This window comes from Plasmodium brasilianum, chromosome 8 (assembly GCF_023973825.1).
Source record: "Plasmodium brasilianum strain Bolivian I chromosome 8, whole genome shotgun sequence".
NCBI lineage: Eukaryota > Apicomplexa > Aconoidasida > Haemosporida > Plasmodiidae > Plasmodium > Plasmodium brasilianum.
The window spans coordinates 1,132,827-1,151,660 of NC_090121.1; the positions used below are offsets into that span (position 1 = coordinate 1,132,827).

Here is an 18,834-nt window from a genome sequence, read left to right on the forward strand (position 1 = left end):
AACTTTAAAAAAGTCTAGGGAACAAGCACATGCAACAATTAAAAATTTTCTAATTTTGAATGAACATCAAAAAGAAAAAGTGCCGCATCCTTGTGTATGTTTTTCAAAGCAGTAAACATATTTATTTGATGAATAAGGTTTTTATGTTTTTTTAAACATGCATAAATAAATTAATCATTTTTTATACCATGCATATATAAGACCCTTGCAGTTGCGAAGTTGAATTTAAAGTTTTATTGTCAAACGTTTTTTTAGTTTAACTGTATTCTCCTGTGTACAATTTTATGCTCCGTTTTTATGCTCTTTTTTTTCTTTTCTTTTCTTTTTTTTTTTTTGTTTTGAGGAATTAAAAATAGCTACCTCATTGCCTGAATGGCAATGAAAAAGGTTTTCAAAATTAAACACAATGAGACGTTTTTCGAAACATAAAAATGAGCAGGATGTATCACCAAATATATTAAAAATGCATGGATGTAAAAATAGGTATTAAAAGAATTACTCACAAACGATTTAGCAATATGTGCATTCAAATGGAATAAATGAAAAGGAACAAATAATCATTGTGTGCACAAAAAATAAAAATGTACTTACGTACACCCACACATATATGTATACATTTGTTCACATATTTTTGCATGTAAACATACATGTATATGCACAAATGTAACACATTGTGCATCCGCACACTTCTATGCACATATAAGCAATAATGTATAAAGAGACAAAAAAAAAAAAAAAAAAAAAAAAGCATATATTTTGACATCAGTTTTACTTAGTTCATCTCGTCATTTCTGACAAATCTTGCAAAAATGTTAAGTAGGCCTCAATTTTTTTTTTTTTTTTGGTTTGGTAAAAATTAAGCAGATGGTTTCAAGATAGATAAGATAGATAAGGACTTAATTATTGGTAGATGTATATCAGTTTTGTCCTCTTGTAAAAAAGTGCATAATTGCTTAGTAATAGAAGAACATAGAGCTTCTAATTTCATCGATATGTACAAAGAATGTATAAAGTACATCTCTTTTATTTTTCTCTGTTCATCCTTGTACTTGTTTTCATTCTTGTGTTGTAGCTTCCTATCAGTGTTTTGTTCTTCCTCCTTAGTCGAGTTTTCCAAATATTTCAAGGTTTTCTTATATAACTTTTTACAATTTAACGACAAAGAAACAAATTTTACTACTGTTAGGGCGCATATGAGTGAGGCTTCAAAAAAATCTGTAAAGTTAAACGTTTTTATTTCTTTTGATGATACTAAATTATGGGGGTCTTCCTTTAGAAATTTTAACAGCTCAATCCAGTATAACACATTTTCATTCATATTTAAGCTTTGCACATTTTTAAAATGGTTAACAAAATTGTAGTGTTTATTTAGTAGTTTTATTTTTTTTAATTTCCTTTTTATGAGTTTAGTATCTAAACCACTGTTCTCTCTTACCCTACCCTGAGCTGCTGTCATTCGGTCCTCGACCCCCTCTCCATCTTCTTCTCTACATTTGTCATATACTCCATATTTTCCGCTTTCACCATGCTGACAGTCTTTGCTGCACTTTTCATTGCTTCCTTCATCATTGCTTCCTTCGTCATTGCTTCCTTCGTCATTGCTTCCTTCATCATTGCAACCCTCATCATTGCTACCCTCATCATTGCTACCCTCATCACTGCAACCCTCATCATTGCTTCCTTCATCATTGCTTCCTTCATCATTGCTACCCTCATCATTGCTACCCTCATCACTGCTGGAGATAAAAATGCCATAGTTTTCTCTGTTTATCCTTTTATTCGAATCAAAAGAGAGTTCTTCATTATACTCCAGCCCACCTGTGCAGTATAAGATACCTTTTTTTTTAAGGTCTCTTATTAACTGTTTTTCATATAACAAGTTTTCATTATTTCCGTTTTTCGTACTACAGTGATGATTCTTTAAACCCATTTGTTCATTCGTAGGAGTCTTCTTACCATTTTTACATTCTTCGTCTGTAAATTTATCGTCGATATGTTTATTATAGAACATCAAGTTATCTGCACCTTCTAGGTCGATACTGGAACTCTCTGGTAAAATGTTAGATGTCTCTCCTCTCAGTTCATTGGTGCTATATTCATCTTTTCCATCCCCATAATGTTCTTCTTCCTTTATAAATGATTGTTCAGTGCCATATTTGTGTATCTTCATTTTATTATTATTCAAATTGCTTCCATAATTCTTACCGATTTTGTAGTCTTTAACCCTTGTATGCTCTTCTACATAAAATGCGGCAGCAATATATTGGCGGTTATTCGTATGAACATTATTATTACTATTAGTAGTACTATTCTCATTATTGAAAAAAAGGAAGTTGTCATAAGAATATTTCAATGTCTCGGAGAAAGTACTCAATAGAGTGTTTGTTAAGACAGAAGTAAAACTCTTTGATATATTATTTTCTTTAAAATTTTCTTTGCTTATATGACTATTTTTTTTATGCACATAATTTTTTAAGTCTCCAAATAAAACATGCTCTGCCCTCGATTTGGTATTTTTTAATTCATATTCTTTTATCATTTTTAATACATTCTCATTAATTGGTATATTACAATTCCATAATTTTTTATCGAAATATCTTCTACTGTTTAGTAAGATTATATAAGCTCTATATAAACAATTTATATTTGTCAAGTTTAGATTTAAGTGCTTAAAAAATATGTCATATAATGTGTCATGTACATGTTTAATACGTGAAAAATTATTTGTTCTACTGCTTTCTTTACTGTACTCTTCACTGTACAAGTAATTATTTATCTCTGTAAATATTGCTCTATTACTGTAAGATGTTTTTGTATCAATGCATATTATAAGGGGAATAAATATTTCTACAAACAACTTGTAGTAATGCATATTAATTTTCTGTTTTTCCCTTTGATTCGAATTATCTGATTCATCATTACCGCTTTTTTCATCGTATGATTTTTCTCCCACTATTTCTCTGAACATTTCGGTTTGCTTATTCGACCTTGTACCAGCATAATTCCTTTTTCGATTTCCCTGGGTGTAACTCCTCTCCTTTGTTGGTGTTTCCTCAGTGGAGTAATCAGATGCATTATCACCGCACCTTCCTTTTTTCTCGTCGTCCCAATCAAACGTACCAGGGATAGAATCATCACTCGAACTAGCGTTCGCATTGACATTAACGTATCCATTAGCGCATGTATTAGAGCATGTATCAGAGTTAGCATCATTGTCAATTTCAGCATTAAGGCGGACACACGCAGGGGCTGTGGTACTGTAGCGACCTTTTCCCCTCCTGATTTTCTCTATTAAACCATTGACTTCATCACATGGAGGATTATTATTCATCGTTTCACTTCTAGCATTTTTCGGTATTTCCTTGTACGAAATGGCATTATCATTCTTACTAAGTTTTGTCCAATAGGCACTTTTTGTGCTGGTTGATTTTTTCTTATTCATGATAATTTGCGTTTCGTTAAAATATTCTTTCCTTGCATGATGAAAGTTCTCCTCTCTGTCTACATCAGCATCACTTGACAAGTAAATTTTTTCCTCAAAAAAAAGTAATGTATCATTAACACTATCAGAAAATTTAAATCGGATTAGCTCCTTTAGAGCCACCCATACGTTCGACGAGATCTGCTTTTTCTTATCTACGAGATTTATTAGTAGGTAGGTTGCAACTTCGTAGATATTTTTTTTTTTTAACTTAAGCTCTATATTTCGCCCCTCGCTCGGACCATGCCTCGAATTCATACCACTCCTACAACTGCGCAGCCTCTCCCTCTTGAGCGTCCTAAAAATTTCGCTCAAAATTTTGCACATGTACACCTTCTCAATCGATTCACTGTTGTTTAGGTAGAGTAAAACTACCGATGGATCGGTCAGTATTTTGATAAAGGAGGAACAAATGGGCGAGGGCCAATGTGATGTGTCATATTTAGAGGCCTCCCTAAAAGCTTTTAAGGTCTCCTTAACAATATTTTTATCTGTATTATTTAAATTGTTAAAAAGAGAATTCAAAATACTTAAAGTATATTTCTCTTTTATAAAAAGGGAAAAAGGTTTTAATCCCCTTTCTGACTGATACTTAAATATATTTTTGAATATGATAAAAAAGTTAGTGAAAGATAAATGTAAATATTTCGTAACAAGAGTATTTTTATATTTGCTATTAATACAATATAAAACATTAATCAGCGGTTCTATTATTTTTAAATTTTTCTCTTTTATGTGTAGACATAAAGGTATCTGTGATAAAATGATTAACGAAATGATAATATAATTTATATTATCACTACTCTTGATAAAATAGATCAAAAATTTAAATATTTTAAAAGTATCATTTTTTTTTAAAAATATATAAATTAATTTAGTTAACCCATTTTCAAAGGAATGTTTATAGTATAGTAACTTGTCTATTTTATGCTCGTCGCAATAACTTAATACACTTTGTTTATTATTTAATATTAACAATTCTTTTACTATATTATAGCAGTTTAATGTGTTATTTACGCTTATATTACAGGTATAATTATTATATATCTTTTCATTATATTCATCCTTAGAAATATTTTTTATATAGCTATTTTTAAATATATTCCTTTTTCCTAAAAAAAAAATGGATCTATTCATTATGCTCCCTAACAGCTTATCTTCTTTGCTCATTGTGTCTTTCCCTTCAACGTATTTCCCGCTCGACATGTCTTTGCTGCGTAGGTAGCGCTCTCTACTGCCTCCTCGGTTTCTGTCTCTTCTACTTCCGCTGTTTCTACGTATACTGCTATCACTGTTGCGCTCATTATTATTTCTCCTTTTTGTATATATATTACAATGGTCAGTACTACAATCGCCCTTTTCACAATTTGCACTATTACTGTTCACTTCGTCCATGTTAAGTCCATCATCGGTGATAGTTACACCTATCGCTGCACCATTCTCTCGCATTAATGCTTCTGAGTTGTTCTCGCCAGTACTATGTATCTTGTTGTATTTCTCATTTTTGTAAAAACCAGCCCCTTCTAATTTTTCCTCTTTTTTATTATATGCCAAAATGTGTTCACTGTCAAGGGTGAATCGGTTAGGTGGGCTCCCCTCACTAGTACTTCTATTCCTTATGTTGAAACTATTACCATGCATATTCCCGCTGATACTGCTGCGTGCATTCCCGCCCATACTTGCATTGCTTCCCAAATGCGAAAGCTGCTTTACGCCTAGGACATAGTACACTATTAGAAAGAGTTCGACAAAATACTTTTTTGCGTAGGACTTTATATACGTATTCTTAAACTTAATGAAATGAAATAGGAGGGATAAAATATTGCTAAAATTATTGTTCAACTTATGTATATGGAGGTTATTCATAATGTAAAACAGATAATCTAAGGTCTTATTCAACAATGTTTTATTATTACAAATCATATATATAAAGTAAATATGTTCATAATTATACTTGGATTGTATAGTGCATAACATATTTATCGTAATATAAAAATATTTTCTACATAATAATAAAATTATATATAACGACCTTTCCAAAATGTTTGCTTCATCTCTTTTCTTTTGGCTGCATTTCCATATATTATAATAATATGTGTCTAATGTATTATTTGTTTGTTTGTCTGTTTTTTCATTTAATTTAAAATTTTTATCATTTAGTACGTTCATTTTTACATAGTATGATAATTCACTAAACATCCTACTCAAAATAACTTCTATATCGGTATTGTTAATTTGTTCACTCACTAAATAATACATAAGCAAATTTAATCCATTCATTGATATACGTTTATTCGTATTATGCATACAACATATGAGATTGTTTATGTAACACCGTTTTTCATCGTTCGAAAAATATTCAATGATGATGGTATTAATTAGTTTATATAGATTCACCTCTTTCTTTTTATTACCTCTAATCATACTTAGATTTTTTATAAGACCCTTTTGATATTTATCATTATTTATTTCTTTTATTTTTTTATTAAGATACTGGTAAAATTTTTGGTGAAACTCTATAATGTATATGTAATTCCTAATATTTTTGATATTAAAATTTTTTCCTATTATACGTTTCTTCGCTTCATGAGTAGTAATATTCGTCTCCTCACGCTTTTTCGCTTCGTACAGGTAACTCTGCTTAGTTACTTGTCGGTGGTATTCCTTACTGCCACCGCCACTGCAGCTTCCGATGCTAACTCCACTTTTGCCATCATTCTCATCGCTGTAGCATGTTTTTTCAATTATATGTTGACCGCTATCCTCGCAGTACTCCTCCGTGAAGAATTCATAATTGTTAGGCAGATTATATTTCAAGCACATTTCCATGTTATTTTCCCTAGTTTTCTCATTTTTTTCCCGAATGAAATGATAATCTTTTCTTTTTTGCTGATTCTGATGTCCCTCCTTTTTTTTTCGCATTGATTTTCTTTTTTCGTTAACGCAGTTGTGACTACTCAACTTATTCAATACATTTAAAACTACTTCTATCGAGTTGAAAAAGAAAAAAACAAAATGAGTATCACTCAAAATTTTCCTTTTCGCTAATTTTCCTATTATTACGCATATAGAACAAATACTGAAATAGCTGATTATTTTCTGGTCGTCTTTGATATATGGGATTAGCAGTCCTATGCATTCGCACAAGTAGCTACCTTCTGACTTCTTTTCGACATTTGATTTGACATTTGATTTGACATTTGATTTGACATTTGATTTGACATTTACTTCGCCCTTCACTTCCCCATTTACTTCACTCATATGATCCTCGTTTTTAGATCCCCTTTCACCGTTATCATTCTTTTCTTCCTCTACATATTTTTCATTCGGAATACTACTTAAATTATTATCATTCATATTATGCAAATAACTATGATCAGAAAGCTCAACTTTTTTATCATCATCACTTGGGATACCCCTTTTACTCCAACTACTGGTTATATTTTCACAGTCAACAATATGCTTCTTCATGTCCACATAATTTTTTTCATAATTCAAGTCGAATAGCTTACCATTTGATAACTTACCATTTGGAGATATAATTGAGGTAAAATATTTTTCAAAATTGGAAGTGTTGAAAGATAAGAAACTTTTCTTATCCTGCTCATTTATATTTATTCCTTCTATTGATATTTCGTTTTTGACCTCTACTTCATTATAATGTTTGCTACCCTTTGTATTCGAAAACTCTTCTTTTTTTTTCTTATTCATCATTCTTACATATGTTTCAGTAGCATTTTTGCTAATTTGGTTACATGTGGTTTTCTTATTCACTCCCTTCTTATAACTCGATATAGACTTAAATATTATTTCTGTTATCATTCGAAATGATAAAAGTTTCACCTCATTCACATTTGTCATTATGCAGATATCATGTATGTACTTTACCATTTTGGATATAAAGAAAAACGACTTAACTTCTGACACCACCTTGACTATAATCATTATAATAGAATCTAAACATGAAAGAGCGACTTTTTCGTACTTACTCAAAATATAAAATAGCTTGTTGTTATCCCCATCAATAAGGTTGTTAATTGGCTCGTTCCTACATTTCTTTCTGTGCTTATCGTTATGGTTAACGTTTTCCCTTTTTCTATTTTGCAATAGCTTGGACGACTTCGTCGACTTTACCGTGTAGTCGTTACATGCGATCGAATGGTTGGTATGTGATATGTTCGATTGGAAGTACTCTCCTAAGTTATTTATGCTTTCTCCTTCCGTTTGTTTCCTATGTATGCTATTAGAATATTCACTGTTACTTCTGTGTGCACTGTTTTCACGACCTCTACGTCTGCTCTTTGATAGACCCTTTGTTACGTCCTCTGTTGCACCCTTTGCTGTAATTTCACCGATGTAAATACCTTCGTTGAGCTTTTTGTTAGTATCATCATCGTCTGCTTCTTCATGCCCATTAACCACCATGCGTGTATTTCCCCTTTTTTTCGATTTGATCCTGTCTATTGTGTTCATCTTTCTAACAATTGATGGTTCATCTAACTGCTGCCTCCTTTCCTTATGTTTATTAATACACTCCCGCTTGTACCTACTTTCTGCCTCTTTTTGAGGTAAAAAACTGGAGCTTAATTTATTTTGGTAAGTATGTATTTTTATCTGATTCAAATCAAAAAGATTGCTATTTATATTTGTTGCTTCTCCATTGGTTTTATTTTCTTCATGTTGAAAATTTGGATTTAACTGATTCGTATTACACGTTTGGCATATTTGGCAAGTCTGATACTTCCGACACGATTCACAAATTTGGAATGTTTGATATATTTTCTGCCTTTGGTTTAGCACAATTTTCAAGAATAAGTTAATAAGTACATCGACGATAATAAAAGTGGTCTGAAAAATTAGAGGGTGTTGTATGAATAAGGAATAATAAAGAGTCTTCAATGAATTTGACAAAATTTCATACGATTGGTTACTAATGTTTAAATGATACATATCCTTATGTTCATTTGGTGATGTGTCTTCTTTTATTAATTCATAAAAATAATCGTTATATATAATATCTCTATTATTTCCAGACCAATGCATAATAAGTTGAAAATCCATTTTTTCAACCAATTTCTTCGTTTCTTTGATAAGAAACTCGTTGTCAGTAGTTGCCTTGGTGGAGTTCATTTTGTTCAAATCGCCATCAGAACAATACTTTTTTTTCATTTGCTCTTTAAAATAGTACTCGCTTTTGCTAACAATTTCGCTGTTAAGAAATTTAAAATAAATAGCAAAATTCTGAACGTTCATAAGATTTAACTGTGAAATAGGTAAGGTTAAATTGGAAATATTTGAAAGATAGTATAAAGACGAAAATATTATTATAAATTTATAAACATAAAGACAGGAATAAAACGGGATAGTACTCCAATTGTCTCCTAACAAGAGATCGCATATATCTCTAACCATATATCTACTATTTTTTAAATCAAAGTGATTTACAAAATAATTATTATTGCTTAGTATGATGTTCTCTTCAGTTGTTATTAAGTTAGACTTCGTCCTATGCTCACTCTCCCCTATTTCAGTAGTACCAAAATTGCATTTGTTCATTTTAATTTGTTTTAATTTTTTTGCTATACTTTTTAACGATTTTAGCAAATTTAACTGTATATTTATTTCCTTCTCTTGATAAAGCGAATTAATGATTGGATCCACTAACAGTTGGAATATGAACAGAGTGTCGAACTGTCCGTTGAGCGGTCCACTGTGTGTATTGGCAGCGTTGTTGGGAGCACATCTGTATGCGGTAGTAGTTCCTATAGTAGTAGTGCTGTCTGTGATAGTAGAGCCTATGGCAATTCTACGTGCAGTAGTGTCACCCATGACAGTGTTATATACAGCACTGCTATGTAATGAAGTGGATTCCGCAGTGGAATGTTCGATGCAAATATCACCGCTGACTTCTCTGCTGAGCCTGGAAAATATGTTTCTCCTAAATATAGAATATGTATTTATCTCTTCCTTGTACAGTTCATCGATGTACTTGTTCCTTTTGTTCATTATCTCTTTCACTAACTGATCATCCTCCCCCTTAGGTGAAAATTCATTTTTATCAAAGAGCAATACATGTTCAAATGTGTTATTATATTTAACCAAAGTTAAGTACACATACTGAACGTACAGATGAAATATGCTACTATTAACATATACTTCATTGATGCTATACAAATATTGAAATTTTCTGGATGGTATTTTTTTAACACATAAACCAATACTTAATATTAAAGTGGTACGAATATTTTCAGCATTGATAACATAATTAGATTTTCCAAAAATATAGAATGCACTAGTTTTTCTATTAGCTACATCTGAGTAAAAAATATTATTTAAAGCAAAAAGAATACGAAATAAATTTTGTTCATCTAATACATTCTCAATATAATAAGCTGTTATATATTGATTGAAACTTTTACTAATAGAAAAGTTCATATCATTTTGTAATATATAGCAACCTAACTTGTCCTCAAATAATTCATGTGTTTTTTTTACTATGTCATTTTTTTGATCTAATTTTTTTCTTAATTCTTCTAAGTAGTTCATTTTTTTTTTTTTATCAATTTTTGGATTATTACTAAATTCTTTTTCAAATTTTATTGATGCATCTTTGTTTATGCTAGATTTCTCACTAGGAAAACCATCCCACTTGGTTCCCTTTTTTTCCCTGCGCCATTTCTGCTCTTTTTCTTCCTTATTATGTGGGTATCCAGTCGTGCCGCTCCTTTTTCCGCTACTTATATCGCTACTTATGCCACTACTTATGCCGCCAACCGTTGCGCTGTTTGCGCTGTGCAAATGCAGAATGTGCTTAATGCTTGCTTTATAAATGGCTTGGTATTCGTTAAGGTATGTCAAAACACTTTCTATATTTTTTTCCTTAGTCAGATCGGTATTATACTTGTTTGATAGCAACATGAAGTTATTGAAATCTAACTGGTTGTCAGTGTTTCGTTTTACACATATGGCATCATTTCTCATGAGCTGTATGCATTCGAAACACTTTCGTGTATACAATGTTGTACACTTTTCTTTATATAAATTAAAAAAATAAGTCTTATAAATATATGAAAAATTTGTATATAGAGTTAAAAACATATTCTCGTTATCATTTATAGCTATCTCATCATTAAGTTTGAAAAAAATGGTAATAAGCTTATTTGCATATTTCACATTAAAATATTTAGCTATAACACAAAGGTTGTTTACAGTTCCTAAGTAAAAAAGAGTGTTTTCAAATTCTTCATTATTCTGAATTGTCCTTAGAAGCTCTACTAATACATAAAAAAATATGGTAATATATGTTTGATAGCTGTATATTTTTTCTATCTCCCCTTTTACATAGCTAGTAAAATATACTTTCATCAACCTAAGTAAGCTTGCAAACTGATGACTCAGTGGCTCAGCATTAGACAAATAAAGCACATTACTTCTACACCTGCTCCTACTTCGGTTTCGATGTGCGCTTCTTTGACTGACTCGGTTACTATCTCTTCCGTTGTGCATTCCACTTATAGTAACACTAGTATTCCTAATGCCTCCAGTACCTCTAGTACTTATAGTACCCCTCTCACCCCTGTAAATGTTGTCCCCATCGATGGAATCCATTAACTTACGGACCCCCTTCAAGTCCAAGTTAAAATAAAGCTTAATAAAGGCATTGACCTTCCTTCTTCTCCCTTCATGACATTTGAATGAGTAGGTTTTTAAGTACGTATTTATCAGCTTTATACTAATAGTTTTTGCTATCTTTATGTAACACAATTTTATCAAATAGTTGTATCGGTTAATCCATTTCTCCTTTTCTATTTTTTGGAAAAATTTTTTTTTCCTCATATTTCGACTTTTTCGATGTTTATATATTTCTCGTCTTTTCCGACCTTTTCTATACCTTCGGCCAATTCTCTTTATGTTTTCTATTATTTTCTTATAATATATACTGTCCCCCCCGAATAACGGAACGAATCCGCTGTTCTGCAGCCCATTGTGGTGCATTTCACTATGCGTTATTACTCGGTCATGCAAATGCAAAAAGGAATGCATTATTTCAAAGTAGGTATGATTCTGAATGAAGGAAATACTTTTATTATGAGTAAAACTCCTTAAAATAGACATAAGCTGCAAACTCAAAAACGACACAGCTACATTTGGGTGATAACAATACATAAATAACACAGACATTATTTTACTCATGTTTGGTAATACTAAATAATTATAATGCAGTCTTGAATGTAATCTTAAATTTTTCTTATTCATATAATTATACAGTGATATACATATAATGTTTAGTGACTTCAGAACAAGTAAAACAATTTTGTAATTGCTTTTTATGTTAATTAAAAATTCAAATAACAAGGCATATAAAATCCTGGGTGAATATATAGAAAAGTTGTATTGAAAAGCAAATGATATTAATTCCTTTATATAATCTACTGAGGGATACATATATATAAAATAGTGCAAGTGCGTGTCATAAAACATTCTATTATTAACAAATCCGTCTTTCAAAATTTCCTCTTCACCATTATTAACATCTATTATTGAACCATTACTATCAACAAAGTAACCATACTTTTTACTTTTCATCTTAAAATTTGAGTCATTACTTAATAATATATTTAAAAAAAAATGAAAAATTTTTATAATATGTTTATTTGGTATTAAAAGCCATGTTTTTATTTCGTCTTCATAACATCCTACGTTCATTATTTCATCTGAGTTATCATTGCCCTTTTCATTTATGTACTCCATTTTTCCTTCCTTCATAACGATTGAACCTTTTCTCCTTGTGCTCTCCTCCTCGTTGTACGGACCACTGTAAGGGGAAACCCCTTTCCCCCTACCGCCGGCAATTTCATTTAAATTTACATCGTTACCACCTCCGGTGCCACATCCGACCTTATACCCAATACCGTTTCCTTTATCGCTTCCTTTTTCGCTTCCTTTATAGCTTCCTTTATAGCTTCCTTTATCGCTTCCTCTATCGCTTCCTCTATCGCTTCCTCTATCGCTTCCTCTATCGCTTCCTCTATCTCTTCTTTTATCGCTTCCTTCATCGCTTCTTTGACCACGTCCGACGTCATTTCCAACGCCGCTTTTTTGGCAATTCCCTGAAGAGGTACCTCTTCTCCTGACCACGTAATCCTCACTCGCGTACAGAACGCATAAGGGGCTGCTAACCTTCGGGAGAAGACCAAATATAACATTCGGATTGTAAGAGTAATGATCAAAATAGTGATGAAAAGACAGTAGTAAGTTAATTTCCAGTAATATATATATAATGGTTAGGTCATTATTATATGTATCTGATATGTCTGCAATAATTTGAATGATTACCTCTATATTAGTATTATTCTGATTAGTATCATTAATAAAGCTATTTAAATATTTGAAACTTTTTTTATAGTTAGAAGGTTTTTTCATAATATTTTGATTAGATAAATGTGTCATGGTATTTATGTCTAGACCACTTGATATTATTAATATATAATGCTTCAATATAATAAGAGAAACGATGATACCTATTTTTGTATTTGATTTAAACTTCTCTTTCAAAAAGTTGAATACACAATTGTTTGTATAAACACATGATATAAAAATAGTAAAAATTTCCATAATTTCGATAAAGGTAGATATATAATGGTTTGATATAATATGTTTAACTACACTCTTAGAATTACTATTAACATAATTTTCATTAATTAATATGTATAATAAACAGTAAGCTAATTTTAATACATGGTTAGTGAACACTACTAAAAGATGTACTTTATTTAAACAGTTTTGTAGAATAACTCTAAAACTATTTATTATTCTATAATCTGGTATACCCTTTATATTTGCATAGTTTATATATAACTGGCTATCATTATTATATATACAAGATATATCATGTATTCCTGTATTATTAATAGTTGTATTAAAAAATACAAAAAAATAATATATATATATTTCTAATATTCTTTTAATATTATGCTCTTCATCCTCCTCCTCCTTATTTATATATAATATTAACCTTGAAATAATATAAAGGATTTTCTCATAATATTCATTAGTATATTTCATCATAACAATTGTATTAAAATATATATCTAAAACTTTTGTACATATCATACTTATGTCATCCACTTTCTCCTTATTCTTTTCATTCCATATACTGCGCCTACTTACGAAATTTTTTTCATACTTCATCTTACCACTTTTTTCACTTACCCTTTTTGTACCATCTTTAAAATTAGAAGTACTCCCCTTTTCTTCACCACTGAGATTTCTCCTACCTCTGCTTCTGTGACTTCTTTTGCCACAATTTTTGCCACAATTTTTGCCACAATTTTTGCCACTATTTTTGCAACTATTTCTGTCACAATTTTTGCCGCTATTTCTGTCACTATTTTTGCCACTATTTCCGTCACTATTTTTGCCGCTATTTTTTCCGCTACTTTTTCGACTGTTCCTTATACAGTTGATGTTCCCTTCGGGATTCCCATCAACATGTTCACATTTTGCTAATTCATGGCCACATCTGCTATACATTTGTGCTTTATCCTCATCTTCAGTGAATGAGTCCTTCTGCTGTTTATTCGTATTAATTTTCTCATCTTCCAAATGGTCTTTTTCGGTAACACTTTGAATTTCATTTGAACGCATAAATTCCTCGTGTTTTGCTAATGTAGTCGATACGCTAACACCGTTTGCATAAACACGTTCGCTTTTTTTATCCTCTGTCTGCACACCTTCCTTATCACTATTAACCCCCCCATCATTTGGACAACTGAAGGTATTATTCGTTGAGTCCGCTTTGTTATTGCTGCTGTTAGACTCGATGCTTGTACGAGGAAGGGAGCCATCATTAAGATGATAACTACTCTCACTGATGTTGCCTCTGCTGTTCTCTGGTACATTTTCACATGAGTCTGACATGTCCTTTTTTGGATTTTTCCTGTATAGACTCGTTTGACTGATGATGTCACTAAAAATGTTTCCGTTATTTAACGTGCAAGGTAAATTTGATTTTAAGGATGACTGTATGGTGTAAGTAGTACATGTGTCATCACTGGTATTTTCTACTGACAGCTGAATAACATCATTTTCAATATACACATTAGTATTTTTATTGTTTGTTAATATGAAATTTTTCTTTTTATAACTCGAATTCATATACATGATACTATACAAGACCGAGGGGAACTGGATATCGTCAAAAATTTTCAAAAATATTTTGTACATCATATCAGTATGTTTATTACTGCAGCTGTTATTACTGCTGCTGTTATTATTGCCGCTCTTGCTACTGCTGCTGTTATTATTGCTTCGACTATTATTACTTCCATAATTATTAATGCCACTATTACAATAGCGATAATCTAAATATATCATGCTCTTAAATACATCGATGAGCACATTCTTCGCCAGGTGAGGAACTTGCATAAAGATATCTACATACAACTCAAGGTACGTGTATACGTGATCACGGAGATTGTTATTACTACTAATGTTGCTACCTCTATTGTTACTGCTAGGATTATTATTCCTATTTGACTCCATGTAATAATTAACTCTTTCTATAATTTTCTTTTTTAAATAACTATCTTCTTTTATTATACATAACATTAATAATCTCGTCATTATATTATGCCGTTCATCGTTTTTTTTAATATAAAGCATTTCATTAAGTATGAAATTTATTATATTTTTAATAATATTATTAATTTCTGACTTCTTCACATTATATTTATTGTTTAGGTTACTGCAACAAAGCATATTGTACTTACTCGAATTGTAACTCTCTTTTTGAAAAGCAGAATTGATGTTAGCTTCGTTTATTAAGTGTGTTTTGTATTCTTCTTTTTTCAGACATATCAGGTTTGAAATTTTGGTGTACTTAAAAACGTTACTTAATCCCTTTCCTTGATCAGTTCTGTACCATTTGGAATAACCACTGGAGTTTCGGCAGCATTTTCTATTGCACTCACGGCAATTATTACGCATGCGGGCCTTCCTTTCACGGTAACCGCTCCATCTGCTATAGCTTTTGCTGCTGATACTACCACTAATACTATTATTACAACTATTAACATGACCATCCCCCAGCATTTCTATATTTCCCCATTTTGTAAATTCCTCTTCATAAACAAAGCAGTATTTATCACCATCAAAAAAGGTATATTTTAAAATGTTATCGAATATATTTACATCATGAAATTTTGCGGAAACCTTATCTTGTGAACCTCCCTTTTCAACAATTTTTATTTCATCCTTTATATTTTCTTCAAAATATGTATCAACAGCATTACTGAAACGATTATAAATGCAGTAATAAATAATATCGTAAGTTAAGTATAATAACAAAAGTTGGTTATCATGACTAACCTTTTGTATTTGTAGAAAAGAAAATACATAATTTAAAATTTCACATTTATGATACATAATGTATATTTTAAGGGTGTTCATTATTTCGTGGTTCAATTTTTTTTCTTCATCCAGACAGTTCAGTAAAATAAATATTATCTCCTCTAGCTCAAAATTTTTTATATTTCCCTTTTTTCTCATCTTGCTCAAAAAAGTTAAAGGGAAAATAGAAACGTGAGTGCTTATGTTTGTATAAATATATGTGCGTGCAAATGTATTATATACGTGCGTATGTAGGGATGTACATATGGGTATACACGCGCACACTTGGTTTTATATTCTACATATACACCTTTTAAAATGAGCGAAAAAATAAAAGTGCGTGGGTCCCCCAAATAGCGCTACATAATTGCATTTATTGTTGTAAAACGTGAAATGTGAACAAAAAATTTGTGTACAAGAAGGGGAAATATATTTTCCTGTGTGTGTGTGTGTGTAAAGTCGTCCACATACTGTGAGCAATGAGTTGTGTTTTTATATGTGTACGCTTAAAAAGTGCATACTTACATATACGTATATATACATGTGCATATCTACATATACGTATATATACATGTGCATATATATATATATATATATATATATTTATTTATTTATTTATTTACATTAGCTCATAAAAACTTAAAGAAACTTAAACAAGCCCAAAAAAAACTACCACCTGCCAACGCACAGTGGACATTTTTATTTTAAAAAATATAATAAAATATAGCGGAATGCGTATAATACGTAGGAAAATGCCCATAGTATATAGCGGAATATATGTAAAATATAATAAAATAAAAATGTGGGTCATATAGTATATTTCAAGCAAAAGCGCACAATAGTACCAAGTATAACATTTGCATGTATTTCCACGGTAAAACCGGGGCTATAGCTACGTGTAAGAAATTACTGGTAGGTATAATGTCATGGACATATTTTCGTACTCACATGATTATGTGTTTATGTAAACAAAATGTGCACAGGCAAATGCGAAAAAAAAAAAAAAAAAAAAAAAAACAATATTATCAAATTTCCATTTGTGGCTTGTAATATGCGCAAATTTATTAAAATTTTACATTTTTACAAATAAAAAAAAAAATAAAAATTTACTTGTTATAAAATGTGTTATTTGCACTTGCTAAAACGTGAGAAAAAACAGCAAAAGCTTTACATGTACAAGCTTTAATTTATTTTGTGTCAAAATTTTTGTTGCTTATTTCATTTTTTCACAACGTTTTTTCCATGTGTGATGTTATTCTTTCTACGACAAAATATAATGACATGTATATATGCTCTCACAGCACCCTTGAATAAATCTTCACTGAAATCTGTTCACCTAAATTTTTGCGAAAAATTTTATAAAATTTGTAATAACATATTAAAAAAGTACATGCATATACACATTAATATACCCATCCACGTACAAATGCACATAAACATACGTATAAGCATGCGTTAAACAAGCGTATAAGCATGCATATAAACATGCGTGAAAATATGCATATAAACACATGCAATATTTACACACAATATACACACAAATGTGTAATGTGTATTTATATTTTCTTCATGACATTTCTCTAACGTATACAAAAGATAAAAATGACAAAAAGAAAAAACAGAAAAAAAAGGTACATTACTTCAAACGAAACACTGAAAAATGAAACAATGAATAAGGAAACAATAAAAAACGAAACGTTAAAAAATGAAACATATTAATAGAACAAACATGAACATTTATAATCATTTTTTATTTTTTCACTCTCGCAAATGCATGTGTAAAAATTTGCTGCAAAAAACGAAAAATTATTAATTTTTTTAAGTATATTTTTAAGTGGAAAAAAAGGTAAAAAATTAAAGGGAGGGGGGGAAAATAAAAAAAATATATAAAAAAAAAAACATTTGTTGTGTGTAACCTATTGTCCAACTATTGTTTTCAATGTATCTTAAAAATATGATTTCAAATTAATATAATTTTTTATTTTATTTTTTTTTTGTTTTTTTTTTTTTTTTATTGCTTCTTTTTTCCCCATTTGTGGTATTAAGGAATAGCAGCACACAAAAATTTCAAACGGAAAAGAATAAGAAAAAGAAAAAATAAATACATAAAAATTTTGCAGTGAATGTATTAAAGTTGATCATTGAATGTATAAAAATTGATCAGTTAATGTATTAAAATTTTACTTTGAGCACAAATTGATGAATCTCAAAAATGGCAGTACGACCCTTTTAGTCTTCTTATGCCAACTATGTAAATTTTACATATATTCCACAAATATGTATGTACATGTTCATACAAATATGGCAGTTCTTGAGTGTTCGGAAGCTTGTGATATAGGTGTAACCCAGTACCTTTTAATTTTGAATTACATTCGAGATTATTTTCCAACCAATTCTTCATAGTAAGATCTTTTTTTTTTATTAATAAAATGAAAATGTATGAAAATGTATGAAAATGTATGAAAATGTATGAAAATGTATGAAAATTCCTGTACAAGTCAGTCAGAATTTAACATATTGAAATTTTTTTTTTATTTTCTAGCTAACATTGGGAAATATTTTTTAGCAACATAATAGTAACACATTTATATATGTCACGATGTTGTAGTAATATACGATATATATATGCGTCTATTATTCTTATTTTTATTAATTTTTCTTTTTCTTCTACACATATATCTTTCGATTTAGCATGTAATGAAAGCATTAATAAAATAAACACAAATGTGCACAGATAAAAGTCTTTTACCCCCTTTCATTTTAATACCTTCAAAAGTGCATTTTACAAGACTATTTGTTTTCAGTTAAAAGGTAATATACTTTTGAACTTGGTGAAACTCGCGTTTCTCGTTATTTTCTATTATTTTTTTATTTTATTAATTTTTTTTTTTTTTTTTTGGTAAAAGTTAAAACACAATAAAATAAAAAAAATCAAAAGGCGAATTTCCCTTCTGTCTTGTCAT

At 30.2% G+C, this 18,834-nt stretch overlaps 1 protein-coding gene across 1 annotated transcript; it reads right to left on the bottom strand.

Moving 5' to 3' along the window:
- Window positions 1–856: 856 nt before the first annotated feature.
- Window positions 857–16,030, bottom strand: MKS88_002418 (uncharacterized protein; the record flags this gene model as incomplete). The annotated part of the gene is made up of 2 exons (XM_067215426.1): window positions 857–10,742; window positions 10,851–16,030. The coding sequence occupies 2 exons, from the start codon at window positions 16,028–16,030 to the stop codon at window positions 857–859; spliced, it is 15,066 nt and encodes a 5,021-aa protein (XP_067073853.1).
- Between the last annotated feature and the right edge of the window lie 2,804 nt (window positions 16,031–18,834).